The 12472-nt window shown below is 37.1% G+C and overlaps 3 protein-coding genes and 1 non-coding gene across 4 annotated transcripts; 1 reads left to right on the top strand and 3 right to left on the bottom strand.

The window, feature by feature from the left end:
• Nucleotides 1–5: 5 nt before the first annotated feature.
• Polr2I (RNA polymerase II subunit RpII15) lies at nt 6–1402 on the bottom strand. Its single transcript, XM_089836270.1, has 4 exons — nt 1124–1402; nt 883–937; nt 727–800; nt 6–221 (listed from the first exon to the last, which is right to left on the bottom strand). Exons 1-4 carry the CDS (start codon nt 1195–1197, stop codon nt 32–34), a joined length of 393 nt encoding a protein of 130 aa, XP_089692396.1. The 5' UTR covers nt 1198–1402; the 3' UTR covers nt 6–31.
• Nucleotides 1403–3472: 2070 nt separating this feature from the next.
• Nucleotides 3473–9361, top strand: LOC149717190 (eukaryotic initiation factor 4A-III). The gene is made up of 9 exons (XM_089836159.1): nt 3473–3751; nt 3850–3922; nt 3990–4252; nt 4312–4534; nt 4628–4882; nt 7056–7163; nt 7473–7600; nt 8828–8890; nt 9219–9361. Exons 1-8 carry the CDS (start codon nt 3577–3579, stop codon nt 8842–8844), a joined length of 1242 nt encoding a protein of 413 aa, XP_089692285.1. The 5' UTR covers nt 3473–3576; the 3' UTR covers nt 8845–8890; nt 9219–9361.
• L2HGDH (L-2-hydroxyglutarate dehydrogenase) lies at nt 8789–12405 on the bottom strand. The gene is made up of 8 exons (XM_089836148.1): nt 11987–12405; nt 11653–11920; nt 11462–11593; nt 11212–11388; nt 10981–11145; nt 10760–10917; nt 9638–9769; nt 8789–9569 (listed from the first exon to the last, which is right to left on the bottom strand). The coding sequence occupies exons 1-8, from the start codon at nt 12094–12096 to the stop codon at nt 9368–9370; spliced, it is 1344 nt and encodes a 447-aa protein (XP_089692274.1). The 5' UTR covers nt 12097–12405; the 3' UTR covers nt 8789–9367.
• Nucleotides 12142–12248, bottom strand: LOC149717189 (U6 spliceosomal RNA). Its single transcript, XR_016368640.1, has one exon. It is a non-coding gene; the product is annotated as a U6 spliceosomal RNA (small nuclear RNA).
• Nucleotides 12406–12472: the final 67 nt, after the last annotated feature.

Genomic DNA, 12472 nt, shown 5'->3' with positions numbered 1-12472 from the left:
TACAATTTAATTTTAATAAAAATATTTCATTTTATTCAGTCCATCTGTGAGTACAGTTTGCATTAGTACAGACATAATAAAGTTTCATTTCATCTTCCGCACGTCTGCTTTGAGCCTGAAAGAATACAGCTTCACGATTTGTACATTTTGGACAAGGATGTTCTTCCGTTCTAGGTAGTGTTGGGTCATGGATTACGTCAGATACAATTTGAGTGAGTTCGCTGTTTGAAAGAAGTGGATTAGCCATTTTCCATGTGAATTACCATGGATAAAGAATGCGCGTGCGGAAATTAGTTTTCACGCTATAGGATTGGCAACTCCCTATCTCGAACGACAGCTTATTCTGTATATACTCTGTTACAGCATCGGTTGTCAGCACGCGCAAACCTAGGTCTCAATGTAATCTCGCCTTGCGCGTGCTGACAAGAGACAAAAAACTTCAGGATCTTCAGGATTTAAAATCGTTTAAAATATCCTGAAGTTTTTTGTCTCTTGTCAGCACGCGCAAAGCTAGATTACATAGAGACCTAGCTTGGCGCGTGCTGACAACCGATGTTGTAACAGTATATACAGAATAAGCTGTCGTTCGAGATGGGGAGTTGCCTATCCTGTAGAGTGAAAACAAATTTCCTCACGCGCATTCTTTATCCATGGAATTACCATGAATCTATATAACTGTTATATAGTTATATAGATTCATGGAATTACGTAATGTAGATGACTTACTCTACTTCGTGAGTGATTTTATTTACGTAGATGCAATTATTATCGGCAATTTGTTGGTAATCACAATTTCTACACTAAAAGTATTCAAAATAAATCATATTAAATTGTATTTGCTATTTTTTTATCACTAGAAATTATTAAATCATCAACACTTACAGCGTAAAGCAAAACTTTGTTTTCTTTGTCTTCTTTCGGATACAACATGTTGTTGCTGTAAATATTATTGATGACTTAGCCATTGGGAAAATTCCATACAGCTAAAGCAGGGCATATTTAAAAATGAAAACGGGAATGAACTAATGTTTTGGTTTGGTAGTATGGAACTTTCGATATGAGATGGTAGGAAAAACTGGCGTTAGGCTTAACCAATTTTAATGTTTTGTGAAACTAAACAAACCATTCTTGACAAAATTTGATGCCCACAAATCCGGGTCCATCTTCCTTAACAATTTCCTCTTCAGCAATAGGCATTTTTAATAAACAGATAATTAGATTTTCTAAAAATTTATTGAAGATACTAGCAGACAAGCACCATCACCCAACACCAGGCTGGGAAATAGCACACTTCCTCTGGTCCAAAACCAGTTTATTAATTGCTTGGACTAGTTTTTTAATTCAAGAAGTGGGGGTTACTGGTCCTCGGGACCAGTTTATTAATTGCAAATCTATTGGAGAGCAAAGGCTGGGACCAGTCCGGAGACCAGTAAATAATGGGTACGTTCAGTAACCCTCTTTGATGGCAGCGCTTACTAAGCGATGTGAGATTTTTCCAACTGTACGGTTTTTCGCGTTTCCGGTTTTGACGTCATGATGCTCAGCGCTTGCCCATCAAAAAAACCATCTAATCGATATGGTTTTTTTGATGGCGTGACGTAGCGCTTGACTGTTGAACACTTGGCAGACGAAAAGTTGGCGCGGGATTTAAAAATTAAATTCCAACAATGTTATTCCTACAGTAATTGTATTAGTAATTTAGTTTTCTTTACAAAACTACTTCTACCATTAAAATAGGCATAATTTTCTTAAACAATTTCATTATTTGCGAGCTCGTTTATAATTAAAAAGAGCCATTTGCGCTTCGTAACGTTTTGAGGGCCAGCAAGACGTTTCCCCAACTCCTATTTCTAAAACAGCGCTAACTTCAAAATGCCACTTTTCCGTTCAAAAGCCTTTTACGTCACTGTGACGTCTCGAGCCCATCAACCACACATCAAGAAAACAGCGATTTCCTTGAGATTTTCGTTACTGAACGTACCCAACATCAGACACTAGGGGGTCACTGGTCCAAAGGACTAGTTTAAAAAATATCCTTATTTCCCAGCCTGCCCAACACGCTAGCAGGGATGCCAGATTGAAAACCTTCAACCCGCCAAAATCAAATTGGAAACAAGCCCAAAAAACCGCCAATCGGTGTTTCGAAAAGAAGCCCAAAAACTGCCTAAAGGCCCGTTCAGACGACACTCTTTTTCTCGCTACGCTCGCTGTGCTGAGCTCATCAGATTTTCTGGCTTCACCGGCCTCTAGAAAATGCACTGTTCACACGGCCAAAAATTTCTCATTCTTGATCTCGGCAAAGCGAGAAAAAAAGTTGAAAAAATTCAACTTTTTTTCTCTCTTTGCTCGGCACAGCCAATAGAATGCTTCCGAAATGACGTCATTCTTTGTTGTGTAGTCTGCTTCTATGTGGAAAGGTGTTTTCTTCGGTTTCGCTGGTTCAAATCCCATGAAATTTTAATGAGATATATATCGAAGGGTTATAAATTATCGTGCAAAGTTTTAAAACGAATAGTTCTTTTCTTAAAAAAAAAGGTTTTAATTATGCATAAATAAAACTTTAATGAATTTTTTGGAAAACAACTAATCGTTTTAAAACTTTGCACGATAATTTAAAATCATTCAATATACTTATCAGTAAAATTTCAAGAGATTCGGACTAATGAAACCGAAGAAAACACATTTCTACAGAGTAGCAGACTACACAACAAAGAATGACGTCATTTCGGAAACATTCTATTGGCTGTGCCGAGCAAAGAGAGAAAAAAAGTTGAATATTTTCAACTTTTTTTCTCGCTTTGCCGAAATCAAGAATGAGAAAATTTTGGCCGTGTGAACAGTGCATTTTCTAGAGGCTGGTGAAGCCAGAAAATCTGATGAGCTCAGCACAGCGAGCGTAGCGAGAAAAAGAGTGTCGTCTGAACGGGCCTTTAGATCTAAACTATCCAGCCCAAAAACAAGCCAAAAATTTATCGTGAAAATTTGAAATTATTTTTTTTTAGAAATTTTTATGCAAATTCTATACTGACCCCATTTTTAAAACGCAAAACAAAATGAAATCATTTTATTTAATCATGATTTATAAGCCGCTCAAAAGGTTTGACAGCACCATTTGTCAGTTTTTTGGGCATTCTAATGATCTTCCCCTATTGGCGGTATTTTAAGTACAGAAAGCCACCCAATATGGCAACCCTGCACGCTAGGAATTTTTCATGAACAGACCCGACCGGGCGGTGACGTAAGCAATAACATCAAAGTCAATATAAACAAAGTCAAGAAGACGATCAAATCGAACTCAAAGACCATCACAGCAACTTCAGTAAGGACTTAGCTTTCTCGAAATGTGCGTTACAGTTAAAATTATCTCTAATAGATTCATTGCAAGCTGTTTTTGCTCGTAATTTTAGAACTTTTTTGTCAGCAGCTAACTAGGGTGTGTTTTCTATACTTTGCCAGCATTGACTGTAAGGTTCCTCGTGTGCCAAATCGCCATTTTGTTTTCGTCGAAATTTTGGACCGGAGCGGTAACGCTAATTTTATTCCCGCGATTAATTGGTTACCAAAACTAAAATCAGGATGGCAATGGAACATTTATCCATAAAAATGTCGAGGGATAAACCTAATCGAAGGATTGTTCAATCGGATGATTTATCCAACGTTGAATTTGAAACCAGTGAAGATGTCGAAGTAATCCCAACCTTCGACGCTATGAATCTGAGGGAGGATTTGCTAAGGGGCATTTATGGTTATGGTAAGCCTTTGCTTTATATAATGGCCCACTCCAGGAGTCCGGGGACCCCGGACCGGAGCCCCTTTGTTCTTGCATTAAATTTAATTTTAATTTTAAAGGGTTTGAAAAGCCATCTGCTATTCAGCAAAGATCTATTCTACCAGTTGTAAAAGGACGCGATGTTATTGCGCAGTAAGTAGGCCTTGGCTCAAATCTATTTAGGATTTTATATTTATAATGGTTAATGTTTCACTTAAAGAGCACAGTCTGGAACCGGTAAAACTGCTACATTCTCCATTGGAGTACTTCAAATAATTGACACTCAAGTCAGGGAAACACAAGTCTTGATTCTCTCACCAACAAGAGAATTGGCTGTACAAATTCAGAAAGTTATGTTAGCTTTGGGCGATTACATGAGCGTTCAATGCCACGCTTGCATCGGAGGAACCAATTTGGGTGAAGATATCCGAAAATTAGATTACGGACAACACATTGTCTCTGGAACACCAGGACGCGTCTTCGGTAAGTTTAGAGAAGTCTTTTTTCAAGTTTATGATGGTTTAATCTTGTTATGGTTATAGACATGATTAGACGAAGACATCTCAGAACACGAGCCATCAAGATGTTGGTATTGGATGAAGCTGATGAAATGTTAAACAAAGGATTTAAAGAACAGATCTACGATGTCTATAGATATCTGCCACCTTGCACCCAAGTGGTCCTCATTTCTGCCACATTACCCCACGAAATTTTGGAAATGACCAGCAAATTTATGACAGACCCAGTGAGGATTTTAGTCAAACGGTATGTATGAATCATAATGCTATGCGACTAGGAATTCTGGGAGATTCAGAAATAGGTTTTTTGGTAACTTGACCCCTTTCTCTCTCATTTTAGTGATGAGTTGACACTGGAAGGAATCAAGCAGTTTTTTGTTGCTGTTGAACGAGAGGAATGGAAATTTGACACTTTATGTGACTTGTATGATACATTGACCATCACTCAAGCAGTTATCTTCTGTAACACAAAGCGAAAGGTGGACTGGTTAACGGAAAAGATGAGGGAAGCTAACTTCACGGTCTCTTCCATGCATGGAGACATGCCACAGAAAGAAAGAGACACCATTATGAAAGAATTCAGAGCAGGACAAACGTAAGAATTATTTTGTTATGTATGGTTTATGGGCAGTTGTGGGTGGTGCTAATTCCAAAGGGTTGATCATTTGTGGCTCCTTATTCAAAACTGCTGATCAGTTATGGCTCCTTATTCAAAACTGTTGATCAGTTATGGCTCCTTATTCAAAACTGTTGATCAGTTATGGCTCCTTATTCAAAACTGTTGATCAGTTATGGCTCCTTATTCAAAACTGTTGATCAGTTATGGCTCCTTATTCAAAACTGTTGATCAGTTATGGCTCCTTATTCAAAACTGTTGATCAGTTATGGCTCCTTATTCAAAACTGTTGATCAGTTATGGCTCCTTATTCAAAACTGTTGATCAGTTATGGCTCCTTATTCAAAACTGTTGATCAGTTATGGCTCCTTATTCAAAACTTTTGATCAGTTATGGCTCCTTATTCAAAACTGCTGTTCAATTGTGGCTCCTTGTTCCAAACTGCTGTTCAATTGTGGCTCCTCGTTCCAAACTGTTCAATTGTGGCTCATTCAAAGCTGTTGATCGATTATGTGTGTCTCATTCCAAATCGTTGCTCCATTATGTGTGTCTCATACCAAACTGCTGTTCAATTGTGGTTCCTCATTCCAAACTGTTCAATTGTGGCTCATTCAAAGCTGTTGATCGATTATGTGTGTCTCATTCCAAATCGTTACTCCATTATGTGTGTCTCATTCCAAATCGTGCTCCATTATGTGTGTCTCATTCCAAATCGTTGCTCCATTATGTGTGTCTCATTCCAAATCGTTGCTCCATTATGTGTCTCATTCCAAATCGTTGCTCCATTATGTGTCTCATTCCAAATCGTTCCTCCATTATGTGTGTCTCATTCCAAATCGTTCCTCCATTATGTGTGTCTCATTCCAAATCGTTGCTCCATTATGTGTGTCTCATTCCAAATCGTTGCTCCATTATGTGTGTCTCATTCCAAATCGTTGCTCCATTATGTGTGTCTCATTCCAAATCGTTGCTCCATTATGTGTGTCTCATTCCAAATCGTTGCTCCATTATGTGTGTCTCATTCCAAATCGTTGCTCCATTATGTGTGTTTCATTCCAAATCGTTCCTCCATTATGTGTGTCTCATTCCAAATCGTGCTCCATTATGTGTGTCTCATTCCAAATCGTTCCTCCATTATGTGTCTCATTCCAAATCGTTGCTCCATTATGTGTGTCTCATTCCAAATCGTTACTCCATTATGTGTGTCTCATTCCAAATCGTGTTCCATTATGTGTGTCTCATTCCAAATCGTTGCTCCATTATGTGTCTCATTCCAAATCGTTGCTCCATTATGTGTGTCTCATTCAAATCGTTCCTCCATTATGTGTGTCTCATTCCAAATCGTTCCTCCATTATGTGTGTCTCATTCCAAATCGTTCCTCCATTATGTGTGTCTCATTCCAAATCGTTCCTCCATTATGTGTGTCTCATTCCAAATCGTGCTCCATTATGTGTGTCTCATTCCAAATCGTGCTCCATTATGTGTGTCTCATTCCAAATCGTTCCTCCATTATGTGTCTCATTCCAAATCGTTGCTCCATTATGTGTGTCTCATTCCAAATCGTTACTCCATTATGTGTGTCTCATTCCAAATCGTGCTCCATTATGTGTGTCTCATTCCAAATCGTTGCTCCATTATGTGCGTCGTCTCATTCCAAATCGTTGCTCCATTATGTGCGTCGTCTCATTCCAAATCGTTGCTCCATTATGTGTGTCTCATTCCAAATCGTTGCTCCATTATGTGTGTCTCATTGCAAATCGTTGCTCCATTATGTGCGTCGTCTCATTCCAAATCGTTGCTCCATTATGTGCGTCGTCTCATTCCAAATCGTTGCTCCATTATGTGTGTCTCATTCCAAATCGTTGCTCCATTATGTGTGTCTCATTGCAAATCGTTGCTCCATTATGCGCTTCTCATTGCAAATCGTTGCTCCATTATGCGCTTCTCATTGCAAATCGTTGCTCCATTATGCGCTTCTCATTGCAAATCGGGGCTCCATTATGCGCTTCTCATTGCAAATCGGGGCTCCATTATGCGCTTCTCATTGCAAATCGGGGCTCCATTATGCGCTTCTCATTGCAAATCGGGGCTCCATTATGTGTACAAGTCAAATAACACACTGCCTTTTTTGTTTTCTTTCATCCATTATAGTCGGGTTTTAATCACGACAGACATCTGGGCTAGAGGAATTGACGTCCAACAAGTATCACTTGTCATTAACTACGATCTTCCCAACAATCGTGAATTGTACATTCACAGGTAAGATGACCATTTCCTTGACTATTCACGTGTAATAGGATGTTTTGCAACTTTGCTCAAATTGAAAGCAAAACGCATACTGCATGTGGAAAGGCATGATAAAAATGTCACCCACAAACACCCTATTTAACATAATAATGTAACTGTTTGTCAATGAGGAAAACTTTAACACTAAGAAATGATAACATGGTTAATCAAAGTATACGCTATTCTGAGTGAACTAACATTTAAATTCAAAATTGTAATAGAAAGTTAAAAGAAATTCTTTGTCACTAACGATATTTTTGATTTCATTCATTTTACTCTTAGGATTGGTCGATCGGGTCGTTTTGGACGTAAGGGTGTCGCCATCAACTTTGTAAAGAACGATGATATTCGTATCTTGAGGGATATTGAACAGTACTACAGTACGCAAATTGATGAAATGCCCATGAATGGTAAGTCATTACGCTCGCTTTTTTATCAGTTTGGTTGTGCATGAGAATGTACAACGTTGCAGTGATCACACCAGGTTTGTCTTTTGAGAGTTTAACATTGATTTATTTTAAATAAGAAGTTCAGTAACTTTGCTTAACAACAAAATATGTTAATATATAAGTAACCAGAAGTGGTATGAGACTAGAAGTGAAGAGCTCTAGCATTGGTAATAGATCCTGGCACTAGTGAACAAATTTGAGGATTTTATTCGCCGCTTCCATCGCGCCTACACTAGGGAGAAAAAAATTGGTCGAGTTCCAAAAACATTTCCTATCCCCTTCCCCTCAACCTAAAGCGGCCGAACACGGACGCGCTCTTTGAATCTAGTTCGGCTGTCTACCACCGCGAGCGTCGCACGTTTTGGAGTGGAAATTCTGAAACCGCCACCAGAGGGCCAACCGTTGGTGTGTTATCAAGAATATTCACTTTCGCCAAGTGAAGAATTTGGTTAGCTCAATACTTCTAGTATCATACCACTTCTGAAGTAACTTGTCGAGTATTACGGCGAATATTAAACTAAAATACTTGAAATATCGAAAAATATGAAAAACTAACGAGTGAATTGTTACCAATGAATTATTTTTAAGAAAAAGTCTAAAAAACCACGTGATTTAAAAACTACTTTTGCAATTTACGCATGATCAAAGATTTGAGGTGTTGAATTGATATTGCCTTATCGATCTTTAGCGAAGACATCTAACTTATTACGGCACATATTTAAACTAAAATACTTGAAATATTGAAAAATATGCGAGTGAATTTTTACAAATGAATTATTTTAAGAAAAAGTCTAAAAACAACATGCGAATTTAAAACTAGTTTAGTACTTTTGCAATTTACGCATGATTTGAGCATGCTCAAGTTTTGGCGAATACATCTGCAATTAAAGATGCAACTGCTGTTACGACAGTAGCATCAAAAGATGATAGAAAGTACGGTAGCATGAAGTCCCCCCCCCCTGGAAATGTGATCACTGAAAAATTATAACTTAAACTGTTTGATTGATTGCAATTTGCAAGTTTAATTAACAATGAGGAGAATCTTTCTAATTGAGATCCATTTTTGTCAATGAAATTGAATTATACGCTATTCTGAGTTAATCTAACGCAAACTTAAGTTTTTCGCTATGAAAATAAACCAAAGTAAGATGCGGTGCTTTAAACTTCATTTATTTTATTTTTTTGCAGTTGCTGATTTGATCTAAATAAATTACAACACACCAATACTGCGTTATCATCATCATAAAAATGGTAAATATAACTTTTAACAACTTTGTGATAATATTAGTAACGAGCAAACATAACAACAACAGTAAAATTAGCTATGATTGGCTACGCAAAATTATGCAGAGGAATTTAATCCTTGTAACGTTATTGTTGCTCTTATTCCTAATTAACACAATTAACAATTTGTAACACAATGAGGAGAAAACTAACCTTTAAAATGACTAAATTTTAACAAGGAATGATTTTTAATTATTATACGCTATTCTGAGTAATACAGTTAAAAGTAACCTAACTAGATTCAATAATTGATTAAAAATTGTGCATAATTGTTTCTTATTTTATTTATTTGCAGTTTAAATGGAACGCAACCTTGTAGATAACATCTACGCTAAACAATTTCTACTTTAGCGTATTATAATTGTAACAGTGCACTAATATTGTCAAAACCTTTGTCATTATGCTTATGATTTTATATTAAACTCGTGAAAACTTGATTGATGTTTAACATCTTATTTCAAAACTATTTTTGAACTTATCGGCAACGACTTTGGCAATAGCTAAGGAGGAAGTGGCTCCAGGTGATGGAGCGTTTCTTAAATGGATAACTCTTTGGCTTAGGGCGCCTTCACCACTATCGAAGACAAAATCATCAACTAAGTTGCCTTCTTCATCCATGGCTTGAGCTCGAACTCCAGAGGGACCCCTTAAATGATTTAACATTTAAATTAAAAACTTTGCAGCACTTTCTTTCGCTATTTTTCCATGATGTACCTTGTAACATCTTTCAGTTTTAAACTTGGCACGTAACGTTGTAATTGCCTAACTTGGGCTGCAATGTTAATTCCACGATATAGCTCTCCTAGACCATATTTCCAGTGTTTAAACGCGAGTCGTCGGAATCCCCTAATATTGGAATTATTAAACAACTTTTCAGTTTAGGAACTGCATAGTTATATACTTTCATTGCAAACTCTATAGATATCGCCAGAAGTATATTATACTTTTCGAGAGAAGTGTACCACCACAAAACGGCGTAGTTGTAACATGATTCTTCCCAACATCGCGATAAATAGTTCCCTCATAATTACCAGGGGTGTGCGAGTACTCGTTAAGTTCGAGTACTCGGTTCAAGTATCGAGCCGAGTACTCGACTAGATACTCGATAACAACACATTGAGATACTCGAGACAGATTCGAGTAGCTTTTTAACATCTTAAATACTCGACAAATACTCGAATCCGAGGCTTAAAACTATAGCAGAGGATGAGTTCATGATCATTTATTTTGAAAACCACCTGTTCAATGTTTAATTGATCACTAACAATCTTTTTGAACTAGTTGGATATTAGATAATTGTACATCTTCGTTATTTTCAAGAAATTTACAAAATTGCTACTCGACAAGTCAATATTTGAGACTCGATAATTACTCGAAAGAACCAAAATTTGACCTATCTCAATACTCGATACTCGAAAGTATTTTTGAGACTCGGCTCGATACTCGATAAGAAATTACTTTCGATACTCGGACTCGGCTCGAAACCGAAAAAACGGGACTCGCACACCACTGATAATTACTCTATTAGCGCTTAACTATTTGCAAAGGCGCGCGTGTGGATTTTTGTTCCACGTCAAGATGAGGTTTGTGGGTTGATTGCTGAGGATTTAGTATGAAATAGTTAAGGAGTTCACCCTAGCACGGTGCCGTACGTGTGATGCCCATCTAATGTTTGATGAGCAAACAAAAAGGGATCCTTCGCCTGGGAAGAATCATGTTTCATAACTGAAATATTAAGAGGATACAGAGTGTCATCCTTCTTCTATTATCCACTTTTGTTGCTTTCAATAGTACAGCAGCGAGATCTAAAGAGGCTATTCTTTCCTTTCTACTAACCTAAACTTTAAAATATCATATAATTCCAACAAGTTTATTTCGTACGCTTTGTACCCTTCGCGTTTAAACGCCAACACCGCATTCGGTCCAAGCCATACTTCACCATTCATTCTTGGTGTAAAATGAACACCCAAGAAGGGCAGTTTTGGATTAGGAACCTATTATGGAATATTTTGGTAAGATGCGCGACAAAAATGAGTTTAAGGATAATTATTAATTACGGGATAAATATTTCCTCTAACTAAATCGGACTTTTCGAGTTTCAACAAAAGATATTCTCCACGAAAAGGAACTATTTTTGGCACTTCACTGCAACCTGTTAGCTCGGCAAGAGTGTCCGAGTATAAACCTCCACAGGTAATTGCAAATTTGCATGATATGGTGGACTGTGAATAAAATATTGTTATTCAAAATAGCCAATATCTTATTATTGATTTTTAATTAATATCTACCTCTCCATCACTAATTTTTAAAGGATATTTTTCTTCTTCATTGTCTAATAGAAATTTTCTAACTTTGAAGTTCAATCTTATATGCCCCCCTTTTTTTTCAAACTCATTTCCATATGATTGGTTAACGAGAGCCCAATCAACGATCCCAGTTTCTGGTGACCATATAGCTTTCAATCCCTATGGAAAACGCAAGATGGTGTTTACCGTTAGTTTAAGGGCGACTTAAGCTCCTAACATCTTGAATTTTTACCTTACAATTTGGTTCTATATTTTTAATCTGATTCCCATTAATTATCTCTAAGTTTTGTACACCATTTTGAATCCCTCGCTTGTAGAGATTGTCTAATAGTGGGATTTCGTGCGGTTCAACAGCGACAATCAGCTATAGGTTGAGAAATATGATTATAACGGTGAAAATAATAATTTCTTTGGGTTTGTCACCTTTCCACATTTTTTGTAAGGTATATTATGCTTATCACAGTATTCGTAAGCCAACTTAATCCCTTGCGTGCATAGTTGAGCCTTAAGTGAGCCCGGTACGTAATAAATTCCCGTATGCAAGACACCGCTATTATGACCACTTTGATGCGCTGCTAATTTCTCTTCCTTTTCCAAGAGGCAAAATTTCAATCGACGATGACGCGTTGCCAGTTCGCAAGCTGTGGCAGCTCCAACAATTCCACCTCCAACTATTACAACGTCATATTCGCTTAAAAAAATTTCAATTTAATTAAAATAATGCGATGCGACTAATGAGCAAAATTACTACGCATACTTTGGGTTTTGAGCTGTAGCATGTGCATAGCGATAGCTGATATGATTACATGGCAGAGGGGTTTGTGCTAAACTTGGCAAAATTTTTACCACCTTGTTGATACCGTTCATATTTCTTTTATTGCGTTATTTCAATGATTTAATATAGAAACTCCAAAAAATTTGGAACGCTTCACGATTTTGCGTGTCATCCTTGCGCAGGGGCCATGCTAATCTTCTCTGTATCGTTCCAATTTTAGTATATGTAGTGCCGAAGCAACTACATCCCTTACTGTTCTAGCCCTGGTATATATACCCCAATACTAAAGATAAGTCAAAAGTAGCAGTATATGGTTACAATATCATTTTTATAATAAATTTCACAGTATTTATAATTTTATATTAGACAATATTTTACAATAGCTAAATATAGGTAGTTAAATTTGAAAGTTTTATCGATTTATATTATCGTTTAATTAAAAACTAAGTTTATTTGAAAATAATTCCG

Source organism: Phalangium opilio, unplaced genomic scaffold, assembly GCF_054372755.1.
Source record: "Phalangium opilio isolate 3A_F unplaced genomic scaffold, DU_Popi_V2 ptg000003l_1, whole genome shotgun sequence".
In the NCBI taxonomy this organism is placed as follows: Eukaryota; Metazoa; Arthropoda; class Arachnida; order Opiliones; family Phalangiidae; genus Phalangium; species Phalangium opilio.
Note: the sequence above shows the minus strand (reverse complement) of the source record. Positions and strands in the feature narration are given on the sequence as shown.

Coding starts and splice junctions, on each gene's coding strand:
- LOC149717190 (XM_089836159.1), top strand. CDS start 3,577: ATGGCAATGGAACATTTATCCATAAAAATGTCGAGGGATAAACCTAAT. Junction 3,923..3,989: donor GGACGCGATGTTATTGCGCA/GTAAGTAGGCCT, acceptor TTTCACTTAAAG/AGCACAGTCTGGAACCGGTA. Junction 7,164..7,472: donor CGTGAATTGTACATTCACAG/GTAAGATGACCA, acceptor TTTTACTCTTAG/GATTGGTCGATCGGGTCGTT.
- Polr2I (XM_089836270.1), bottom strand. CDS start 1,197: ATGCCTATTGCTGAAGAGGAAATTGTTAAGGAAGATGGACCCGGATTT. Junction 938..1,123: donor ATCAAATTTTGTCAAGAATG/GTTTGTTTAGTT, acceptor TAATATTTACAG/CAACAACATGTTGTATCCGA. Junction 222..726: donor AAAATCACTCACGAAGTAGA/GTAAGTCATCTA, acceptor TCTTTCAAACAG/CGAACTCACTCAAATTGTAT.
- L2HGDH (XM_089836148.1), bottom strand. CDS start 12,096: ATGAACGGTATCAACAAGGTGGTAAAAATTTTGCCAAGTTTAGCACAA. Junction 10,918..10,980: donor TTAGAGGAAATATTTATCCC/GTAATTAATAAT, acceptor ATTCCATAATAG/GTTCCTAATCCAAAACTGCC. Junction 9,570..9,637: donor AAACTGAAAGATGTTACAAG/GTACATCATGGA, acceptor AAATCATTTAAG/GGGTCCCTCTGGAGTTCGAG.